Consider the following 11,253-nt stretch of genomic DNA (forward strand, 5'->3'; position numbering starts at 1 on the left):
TGAAGCTGTTCCGGCGGCTAGTGGTGATCCAACACCTCACTAAGACATTTCATATTGTTTTTTTTCCTTTACTTTGTCACCCGGCTGCATGTAGGAAACTATATCTCCCCTATCAGCATTCCCAGGCCTACAAAACATTTCCCTATAAAGTTATACATTACCTATGATTTAGGTAGCTCATAGGCTGCTACTTTCTTGACACATAATAAGCCTACGTTTTTCATGCGTTTATTAATCTATCAAGCTTCTAAGGAGTACACTCCTATGGGATTTTGAAATTTAAGCTTTGCCCTGGTTTTTAATGTTAAATTAATGTTAGGTTTCTATTTGAGAAAACCGCACATTACCTCATGCAAACCAACCAGTATTTGGATCCGCAAAGGGAACATTTTCCTCTCCTTTCCTCAATAGTCTGCTTGCAGGCCACAGACTGTTCTTTCTTTCTTCCTTCCCTTACCACTTTGTTATTCTATTATGTTGTTTGTTAAACCGCCTCTGTGCCAAATTGAAATGATTATACTGGTATTGATCGGCAGGCGGCGCCGTCCATTCATAATCCTACAGTTGAAAACCGGTTTTCTCTCCATGAGGCGCGCAAACACACACACACACACACACACACACACACACACACGTTTACTTAGGTCACGTTTGGGGACATTACATAGACTTACGTTCATTTCCTGGAGACTTACCCTAACAATAACCACTACTTGCCTACCCCTAAACTTAACCTAACCATAACACTGACTAAAACATCAGTTTTTTTCCAAGTTGGGGACACAGCTTTTAGCTAACTGGTCTTAAGTCTGAAATTTGTCCCTGAAAGTAGCCTATGAGAGGGACACATACACACACATACACACACAAAACCAGGCTGTGAATAAATTCCAAGATTATTATCTCTGCATCTCAGCCTTTTTGTATGTATTATACACCAACAACTGTCATTGAAGCAAAGAGACATTTAACTACCTTTTAAACTTTGTTAAAAAAATGTTGTTACACTTCCGCAATTAAACATTAAAATAATTATAGGAATTATACGTGTAGATCAAGAAAATTCATAGATACTTAAGAGTCAATGCATCTGTCCACTACTTAAACACATACACATACATCCAGCTAACCTGACTTTCCTAAACATCTATAAAGGTCTCATGGGGGAAAAAAAAACAACTGTGATCTTTAGAATGTGCTCATTAAAAGCTAATTTGTCTGATCTTTTAGCCACAAACAAAATTGCGATGGGAAAAAAAAGAAGATTTCAGACAAGAACAGTTATCCAGCAACCTCAGTAACATGTAAATGTGGTGTGAAATTAGCACATTGTCACATAACATCCCAGTTTTCTGTATCATCGTTCTCTCCTTTGTACATTATTCTGTCTAAAAATACAACTGAAATCATTTTTAAAAAGAAACATGTTTATTAGTGTCTTAGCACAATGATTGCAGAAACATAAAAAAACAATCTCCAATTTAACACATTCATAATAAAAACATACATAAAGCCTCAATTTTGGATTTGTTTCAATAAATTGATTATGGTTATTCTGAAAAGGTAAGATTTGCTGAAAGGAAATAATCAACACAACTTTCAGATGTCGGATCCATTTTCCACCAATTTTGCCACCTCAAATGAATACCACGAAGGAAGCAGATTTTGAGGATCCAACAACTGTATGTACTTAAAAATTTTCACTATTTGGTCAATATTTGGCTTGCAGGCATGCTGGAAACTCAGGTCTATTATTTAGTACAGTGACTTAATGCCAGAAAAGGGTTGAGGCACACTGACAGTAAGCAGGGTGGGTCTAACAACCTCGCCCCCTCAGGTAGCTTGTGGGAGTGCCATGTTTGTTTGGTTCAGTCCTCCAAAAAGCCTCCATTAAGGAGTACAAGAAAAAAAAAAAAGAAGCTATACGGTAACCAACATGGTGTGAAGCTTCCATGACTGCATTTGGCACAAAACATCAACTACCTAAGCTCTTCAACCTTTCTTCTTTGCAGACTTTAGCAGGCAGCAGACCAATTATCAAAGCAAAATCAAACACTTTGGTGAATTGACGATTAACTGTGTGTCTAGAAGTGTCAAATCAGAGTGTTTGCATGGTGTTGGTCAGCAGTTCTATTTGTAAGCGCGTTTTTTTCACCTCATTTTAAAATATTGTCATGACACAATTAATTGCAGTTTATTTAGTGTGTACCTAGAAGCAGAACCTCTGAAGAAGGTCTAAAAGTAAAAGAAAAGCACATACCACAGTTCGTCTCAATTTATCTAAGGCAGGTGACTCTAAAATGAATCAAATGAACCACTGCCTGAAATGTGCAGCTTCTCATGACTATTAAGTAGCACTCTGGTGTACATTCCTTATTTTCAGGGTGAGAGATAAGAAAAGCGAAATACACTGCACAGCTATTCCCAGCATGTAACTATCATATATTAATAGTGCAGGATTTTCCAAAGAACTTCTCTTGGACATGCTGTCAGCTGTGCAACTGAGGAACAAAAAGGCAATGAGGATTTGGATCGTCTGCAGTATAAAGGTAATATCAGCAGAATGCCGAGACAGTGGTACTGTTAAGACACTTGGATTTAAGAGGGAAGGATCCACTAAATGATTCTGACTTTTCACTGTAAGTGTGTGCGTCTGTTTGTGTGTGTGAGAAAGAAAGAGAGAGAAAGAGAGAGAGAATCATTCTTAGTAGCTTCCACTTAGCATAGCAAACAAAGTGAAGGCAGTATCTGTGATCCCATGGTCCATCTCCGTAAGACTGCAGTATAAATACTGGATGATGCTCCCCAGTCTGAACAATCTGACTGAATATTGTTTTGGTGCAGAGAGTGATTGGCTGGCTCACATTTTGTTGAAACACTCCTTTGCATTGGACCACACCTGGATTCCCTGAGACAGTGAAAGAATGACAGAACAAGAGCAATTTAATTTTGAGACAGACAAGACAGTCTTTTAGAAAAAACAAAAACAGATGAGGAGCTGAAACTGCTGAAGAATCAACTTCCAAACGCCTGGCATGATTAAGTGGCCAAACATACATGAACAAACAAACTGTGGGAAACAAAAAAAAGCCCCCCCACACATACCTTCTTACACATGCTGATCTGCATAATGGCATAGCTGATTAGTGCTTCGCGCAAATCTTTGTCCTTTTGCTCCTTAAAACGTTCGATGTCTTCCCAGGCTGTTCGCACAAACTCTCTGATGACACAATTGCAAACAAAGACACATGCTGCTTAGTCATTTTATGTAGATGTGGTGGGTAGGAGATATGATAGATGTGGAACAACTGAATAAACAATGCGGTAGGTGGCTTGTTCCTTCTTCATAGACTTACTAGTTCCTGTTTTTATTTATCTATACAATAATGTTTTTTTGTTTTTGAGAACATAAAATAGAAATACTGATATCTTTTTTTCCTTTACATTGTGCCTGAATTTGACTCTGGGCCACCAGACTAATGATTAATCCTGTCTCAACAGATTCAATTACCTATAGTTACAGTGTGTTTCAAAGTTGTGGTGACACCCTTGAACTTTTTGGTATGAGGGTCGTAACAGGTCAAACTGTCAGACTAAAAACCAGATAATTTCCTTTCAGACAGAGGGGAAAAAAAAGAGTGTGAATGTGACTCGACATCTAGGAAAGATAATTTAGAAGGCAGACAAATTAGATAAAGGTTTAAGTCTGATTAGTCGGTGTTGAGCTTACTGGGACTCTGTGTTCTTCTCCTTGAGCGATTCCTCTCCCTCCTGGATACTCTGCTCCAGGGCTGCCAACCTGCTCTCCCTCTGCTCCTGGCTCTCCTGGCCGAATAGTTTACTGGTCATCCCCTTCAGTGAAAATACACGCACCGTCTACAGACACACACACAAATTCAAATATAGAATAGAATAATTATTTCATGCTACTGTATTAGCTTTTTTAAATACTTGCCCAACGATGTTGACTGATTTGAAGTGCTTGTGTGTAAATGTGCAATAGACATAATATGGTCAATGTGTGTGTATATACCACGTGTGTATGAGCCCAGGATGTGTATTAGAAAGTGAGAGATAATGAGCAAGTGTGTGAGTGTGTTACCCCAGTCACCAGCTCTTCTTTCTGCTGTTTCTTATACGCAAGGTCCTGAGCTGCTATTTCCAACTCATACTGGATCAACTCATGTTTCCTACATACTGACCTTAAAACACACAGACACACACACACACACACACACACACACACACACAAAACATGCCTTTAACTCTCTGGACCATTTTCCATATTGACACATTTTTCCAACCAAAAAATAATCCTAAAAAAACGATTCACACCATGAATGTACCCTGATAATATTACACCAAACGGTCAAACATAAAATCTGCCATCATGCTTACACTACCACCCTACCATCTGCTGCAGGTCTGGATGATATGGTCTGTTAGATAATGTTTTAAATATGCTAAAAAGCATTTGCATTAGCGCTGTCGCATGCTGCTTTGTTTTGAATAAAGATAAAGAACAAAGGCGACATAAGGCGCAAGCATATGATTGGATAACAACTGTTGTTTTTTTTTTTAACGGACAGCTTCAAACACACTTGGGGAAAGCTGCGCTCCACCAGAGCCTAATGTAATTGAAGGCTGGCGTTACAGAAGGTCATCAAAACCACTATGGCAGGATGGATACTCATGTATGATCTTTTCATATTAATTTGACTTAGACGCACGGGGTGAGATTTAATCTGTCTAACTGGAGTTTAGCAAAATTAATGAAAAAAAAGGCCTCTTGTCTGGGCTGATATAGATATGTATCACACTCTTTTAAACACACAAACACATACGTACCGAACAGCCTCAGTGTAGAAGAGGTATTCTTTCAGTTGATCTGCATAATGCTCTTCCTCCTCTAGAATGTCATCTATTGATGCAGCGTACCTGAGCATATATACACAAAGTCACATTTGCAAGTGAAATAAATTTAAAGAAAAGCATTGTATGTGACAGTGTGGATTAATGTGTGTGAGAGGACTGACGTAGTGTAATGACTGATCCATTAATACTATTGTAAACATGTTTAAGTGTGAACTAGTGTTCGAGTGTGTGAGAGGGGTACAAGAGTTTAAGTACACTATATCTACGCGACTTGTATGCGTCTTCTACTCACGTGTCCATGTGGTGGCCGGCACTCTGTAGTCCATCTCCCATCTCTTTCTCTATAGCACTCCACTCACTGGAGACACAACAATACAGTCTTACATCACTTGAATACCACAACTCTCTCTGCTTAGTGGTGCTTTTCAGTGGTTCAGACAATAAGCCTTAAGAGGGTTTCTCACATGAACTGTAAGTCAATAGACTGAATGGTGCTTTGTGTGACACCATTTACTCATAAAGATATCCATATTATTCCTCTTGAGGTGTCAAAAAATATATATCTAAAAAATCATTGTGATTATCAGCAAAGCTTGTCAAACACACAACTCCCCAAAGATGTGTTAACAATCATACAGAAACAAAATAAATGGTTGAAATCAAACATGGTTCAATGAATGCAGTAATTACCCTACTACTGAATGCATTAGCATGGATACTACATGTAGTACAGATATACCTCAGTTTCCTTATGCTAAGTTAAGTTTTGATAAGTCAAAAAACCTTACGGAGACATAAAAAAAAGAATTGTAAGAAATTATGTTAAATGGTATAAATGGTAAGGTTTACATATAGCAACTACAGATAGGTGATGAAGGAAAAACCAAAATAAAGTGTCTTAGTGGGGTGTTGGGCCACCATGTGCCGTCAGAACAGCTTCAATGTGCTTTGGCATTGATTGTGAAGGCCATAGCATATGATTCCCATCATTTTCATACTCATTAAACCATTCAGTGACCCCTCGTGCCCTACGGATGGGGGGCATTATCATCCTGAAAGAGATCACTCCCATCATAGGATAAAGGTGATCACTCAGTGTATTGATTTGTAGTGACCTTTCCCTCTAAGGGGACAAGTCGACCCAAACCGTGCTAACAAAATGCCCCTCACAGCATAACAGAGCCACCGGATCCTCTCACTGTAGGTGTCAAGCATTTAGGCCTGTACTGTTCTCTTAGTGTAGGCCACGCATGCACTCGCCCACTTGTCTAGAGTATGATGAAGGATGACTCATCTGACCATATCACTTTTTCCACATCTCTGTAGACCAGTGCCTATGTTTTTTTGCACCATTGAACTCTCAAATGTGCATTCATCTTTGTAATGAGGGGTTTATGCACTGCCACCCTGCTATAACATCCCTCTCTGTGTAATTGTCAACAGACTGCTCTTGCTGACACAGTCTGATCACGTCCTGCATTGACATTTTCAGTCACCTGAGGAAGAGTTGCTCTTCTGTTTCTCCTTACATATCGCACTATTGCAGAAGTATCATCAAATGTGCACTGTTGACCACAATTTCCGACCCTATTTACTGATGTCTTTCCCATGCAGGTGTCACTTTAGTCACTATTGCTATTGAAACACTGGCCAGCTGAGCAGTCTTTGTGACTGAAGCTCCTGCCATCCGTGCCCCATGAAGCCTCTTTTAACGTCACTTAGATCTTTTCCTCTTTGCCATCTTGATATAAAATCAGAATCAACTGGGCCTGCTCAGCATTTTTATACATGCCACAGAGTATGATTAGATGTTAACTGATTGATTGTACGATGCAGTGCACCTGTATAGAAGCATCTGCATTCCTTATGTTTCTCCACTCATTTATTCAGGCTTTTTCCTTTTCATTTTTCACCCATCTGTATATTGGTCAAAGGTAACTGGATACAGTATATGCAATAGATGTCTACTCATTTTAACTTATGGCTTGCTAGTACTGTATTTTGTGTGAATGCAAGGCCTCCTCTTGGGCCAATTATTAATGTAGAAATGCAATAACATTAGAGCATGTGTTTCTCACCTGAAGACTCTGCCATAGTTACCGTGGACCTTGTAAACTCCATACAGCCTGTCTGCCACTCTCTAGGATAAACATCATCAGTTATTATGAGCATAGTTTGACAAGAAATGCGGATGTAGAGTGGAGTTTGTTCTGTTGTCATGAGAGTATGTCAACAGTGTGTTGATGCATGCAAATACTCACCGCTCGCACCCTGAGCAGTTGAGAGATGACAGTGTTCAATTCATCACTGTAGTGTTTGAGCGCCGTGAATCGTCTGGAGGAAACAACAAATGGATCACACCTGAAACTGCTTCTCTGTATCTCAGCAATTATTTGTGTGAAAACAGAATGAACACATTGTTTTAAATATGTTGTTCAAATCCATTTTCATATTTGTTTTTATGAATACTCCCAGAGCTGTATCAATTAAAAAAAAAAAAAAAAGCTCCTCTCATTATACATCTCATTAACTTTTTTGCCACCGGGATCAGTGCCATTTAATTCAGTCTACTCCATAAAAACTTGTCTTGAAAAACCATTTCATGATAACTCAGTAATTTGTGTACATACTACAAAAATGTGGCCACGCAAACAAATCAAAGAATAAACTTTTCTTTTTTTTTTTGAAAGACCACCCATGTCTATTGTACACTTACTTGTCAGGGTTCTTGACTCTGAAACTGGCACTCAGGGACTTTAGTCTGGAGTCAACCTGGTAGGGAACACAAAAACATTTATACTGTTTTATTTTGCATACATCATAGAGGAGAATCTGCGAAGAGGAGCTTTTGATATGATCCAGTTTGCCTATCATAAAACACGCCATGTGACTAAAACAGACATCATTAGTTAACAAACATAATTCTCTGTCAAGCAAACTGAATGGATGTTCCAAAGACAGTTAAGATACAAAATAATATCCAGGAAAGGAATGGAAGAGATAAAGCACTACTAAAACAGTGCACACTGTATACCTTGTCTTGGAAACCAGTCTCCAAAACCGCCTCCCTCCATCCCTTCTCCTGCGGAAAGATGATTGACAGAAGACAGACAGGGTTATTAGTCATATCGTGTGTATCCTGTGTGCCGCACTGGTGTAAGCATGTTGCTACAGGCTACAGGGAGGGACGATGAAATATGTATTTAGATGTTAGGTTTGAAATTGAATCAAATGGTAAAACTACACAGAGGGTTTTTTTTTTCAAATTTGGAAAGTTAACCAGGGGAGCAGTTATTTTCTCCTTTAGGTAGATACTGACAGCTTAACAGCAGATTAGCATTATGTTACCAGGTTTTCTACATGGTGTGTGTGCACATATTAGCTCTGTGGAAACAGCCTCTCACCAACGCAGCCTCTTGTATTGTTTTGTCATAGTGCAATTATCAGTTTGACATCCCTGCAAGACTTGTGAGTGTGTGTGACTTCATATGTATGGCAGAAAACGTGCTTGGATGCTAACCTCTGTGAGAAAGAGGAAGAAGATCTTGTCATTGGAAAGGACAGGGTGTGATGCAACACGCAAAAGGAAGTTTTCCAGGCCGACTCTCCGTCGTTCAACAAAGTCTGGGTCAAGGTTGTCTGCTGACAGCTTGTGCCACACGAACTCTGCCTACAAGAAGCACAATCCAGGGTGCAACCAGAGTTTAACACTGTACATGATCCCAATAAATACATGCATACATACAGAAAGACAGGGGGAAAACTGAATTAATGTCATAAAGGTACAGGACAAGAGGGATTTTTTCTATCACAAACTTTCAGGTCCTATAGTGAATCAAAGGGATTAATTATACCCAGCAAATATATTATATCTAATTAAACTTTTTAAAAATTAATTTATGTAGTGTATTACTCACTCTTTTCTCTGGTAGTGGAGGGATAATGATGTAGGGGTAGGTGACCAGGAGGTATGTTCTGAGCAGCTCAAACTCACTGTAACGTCTCCACAAAGTGTCAGGTGTGGCCGGCGTACCCCCATCTGGGACGGCTTCAGCTGGCCTGCAGACACAACAACAGGAACAAACTATCTTATGCTCAAATTGTAGAAATGTTATGAAAAGTAAGCTATTGTTCTCTTTCAGGGCAACTTGAGACACACAAAGAGCACCAAATTCAATCTAATCTTGACTTTTCAAAGGGCTTCCTCTGGGAATATTGTTTTCCATGAATCGTATTATCTTTGAAATGATTCTGCATTGATGCACAAAACTCCTTAATTGGAGTTCAGAGGGATACCCGCTACAAGCATTGGAGCCATCTACGCACCTCCATCACTGTGTTTAAATCATTATCTTTGGGAGGAGAACAGAGTCTGACAAGAAAGCAAAGTTAGTGACTGCATGTGATGTTATCAATGCCAGCCATTGATGTTGTTTTGCTTAACCAAGTTTAATTAACCCACCCTGAGAAGCGTGCACAGAACGCAGTATGCAGTGCTCAGACAAATCATGTTTTTATCCTCCCCACTGACAAAAGTTTTGCTCTATGCACAGCTAAGGAGGTGTGTACATACTCCTGTCAAATATAATATAACAGCTGTGCTGATTTTAATTTATTCTATTTGGTTGATTGTCTTTCAAAATCATTTTGTAATCAAACTGGAACACCTGTAGCATTGAAACTGAAACAAAAAATGAGGTACAGTATATAGAGATTACCAGCGGTTGAAAGTAAGCCAAGCTGCATCCCTTCAAAGAAGTATTAGCTTAATTATTAATTAACCTGTGAAATAAAATTGTGCAAGAGACAGGAAGTTATCCTGTATAGTATTAATCAAGTGTGGGTGTAAGAGGTTCCACTCCATTTTTCTTGCTACACTGCTGTTTTTTTTTTTTTTGGAACAACCACAATTGACTGAAACATCTGCATAAAGCAACCTGAAAGTTGTTTATCACAAAGTTGTAGTGGTGTTTAATAAACAGAAAAAGATCATCAAATAGCAAGATAAAAGCAGATGGTCTTGTTTAGGACCTACCGTGTTTCTATGAGGTAGACAGTATAGGTTTCCTGCATGTTTACCGTGTTCTTCCCCATTCTCTTTTCGGCCTCTGCCACATTTATCTCCATTTTCCTCAACAGAGCTGTCCCTCTTTCCACCATCTACACAGCCCCCCAAAAAAGATAAGAAGGAGAAAAGAAGACAATCAAGTGAAAGTCTGAGAGGGAGCATCAGAAAATAATAACACCAGGTGAGCAGACAGGTGTGTGAGAGGACAGAGAATGGTTGTCAGGGACTGAGAGAACAAAAACAGACACACAGGCATGAACAGATGAACACATTTTCTACTTAAGATACTGTAACATAGTGCTTGTTTACACAGGGTATAATAGGCGTGTGCAGGTCACAAGACAGGACAATCCTACCACCAACAAACTATTGCAGAAAATCGATACGGAAATTGTCCTCTGTCACTAGAAAACACGGTATTTACCAGTGGACTAGCACAACACATCAAAGAATCAGGCTAATTTAAAGCAAACATAACTTTAGCCTTAGCGTTAACTAAGTTAAGTTGACTTGCTAGCTAACAAGCTAACGTCAGGAGTAAAGTTTTGCAAAGTAGCTTCGAAACAAAAGCAACGTTTGCTCACATTATAACTTTTCAGTGACCTTGCAGAGCTAACGCTAGCTACGTGTAGCTTTGAAACGTTTCATGAAAATGCAAAACAGCTTTTTTGAACATTTTAAAAGGTGATAGTAAAAGTCTCCATATGTCACTAACTCCACCTAGCTAACATTACGTTAGGCCTGTTTGGGAAAGTTTGCACCAGTGAAAACAGGCTTTTTAAACCCCCGAAAGTGCTTCACAGAAATAATGACAAAAGTTAAGACCGTGTTTATGATGTTGTTCTCTGATTCCGTTGAGGTGATGTCGGTGTTACCGATCACAGCTACTTCTTCGTTACTTCCAGAGTCTGCCATCATCATCTGGCTGCTGCCGTCAGCTGAGCTGGCACAGCGGATTGACTCGTCTGCGCATGCGCCGAGGGGCTGAAACCAGGGAGTGACCAATTTAATTCATATCACTAATATTCGTTCTTAATATATAAATGACTATGGATTTACATCTCTTTTCTATAACCTACATACACTGAAATTTGAAATAAGATCCTGTAACACATCAGAAATACTTTCTTTTCTTTCACACTTTAAAAAATCTGTACAGTTATTTCCATTTAATTGTTGCCTAATAATTTAAGGATCCTTTCTCTCATCTCAGCATCAGTTTTTCGTGGGTTTCTTTTACAGATACTGTATACTTAGTAAGGAGTCATCTTTGAAAAATAGGTATTTTTGTATCCTTTATTTATTAAGAT

At 39.0% G+C, this 11,253-nt stretch overlaps 1 protein-coding gene across 1 annotated transcript; it reads right to left on the minus strand.

Moving 5' to 3' along the window:
* Positions 1-2,158: 2,158 nt before the first annotated feature.
* LOC122991894 (sorting nexin-4-like) lies at positions 2,159-10,912 on the minus strand. The gene is made up of 14 exons (XM_044365360.1): positions 10,769-10,912; positions 9,911-10,035; positions 8,793-8,934; positions 8,396-8,545; positions 7,910-7,957; positions 7,592-7,647; positions 7,137-7,209; positions 6,954-7,015; positions 5,168-5,233; positions 4,849-4,938; positions 4,103-4,202; positions 3,731-3,876; positions 3,106-3,220; positions 2,159-2,908 (listed from the first exon to the last, which is right to left on the minus strand). The coding sequence occupies exons 1-14, from the start codon at positions 10,862-10,864 to the stop codon at positions 2,861-2,863; spliced, it is 1,317 nt and encodes a 438-aa protein (XP_044221295.1). The 5' UTR covers positions 10,865-10,912; the 3' UTR covers positions 2,159-2,860.
* Between the last annotated feature and the right edge of the window lie 341 nt (positions 10,913-11,253).

The sequence above is a fragment of the Thunnus albacares genome, chromosome 11 (assembly GCF_914725855.1).
Source record: "Thunnus albacares chromosome 11, fThuAlb1.1, whole genome shotgun sequence".
In the NCBI taxonomy this organism is placed as follows: domain Eukaryota; kingdom Metazoa; phylum Chordata; class Actinopteri; order Scombriformes; family Scombridae; genus Thunnus; species Thunnus albacares.

Excerpts from the sequence above, each read along its gene's own strand:
- LOC122991894 (XM_044365360.1), bottom strand. The coding sequence starts at position 10,864 with ATGATGATGGCAGACTCTGGAAGTAACGAAGAAGTAGCTGTGATCGGT. Across the intron at positions 3,877-4,102 it reads AAGAAGAGCTGGTGACTGGG|ACGGTGCGTGTATTTTCACT; the intron begins GTAACACACTCA and ends GTGTGTCTGTAG. Across the intron at positions 2,909-3,105 it reads AGATCAGCATGTGTAAGAAG|GGAATCCAGGTGTGGTCCAA; the intron begins GTATGTGTGGGG and ends TCACTGTCTCAG.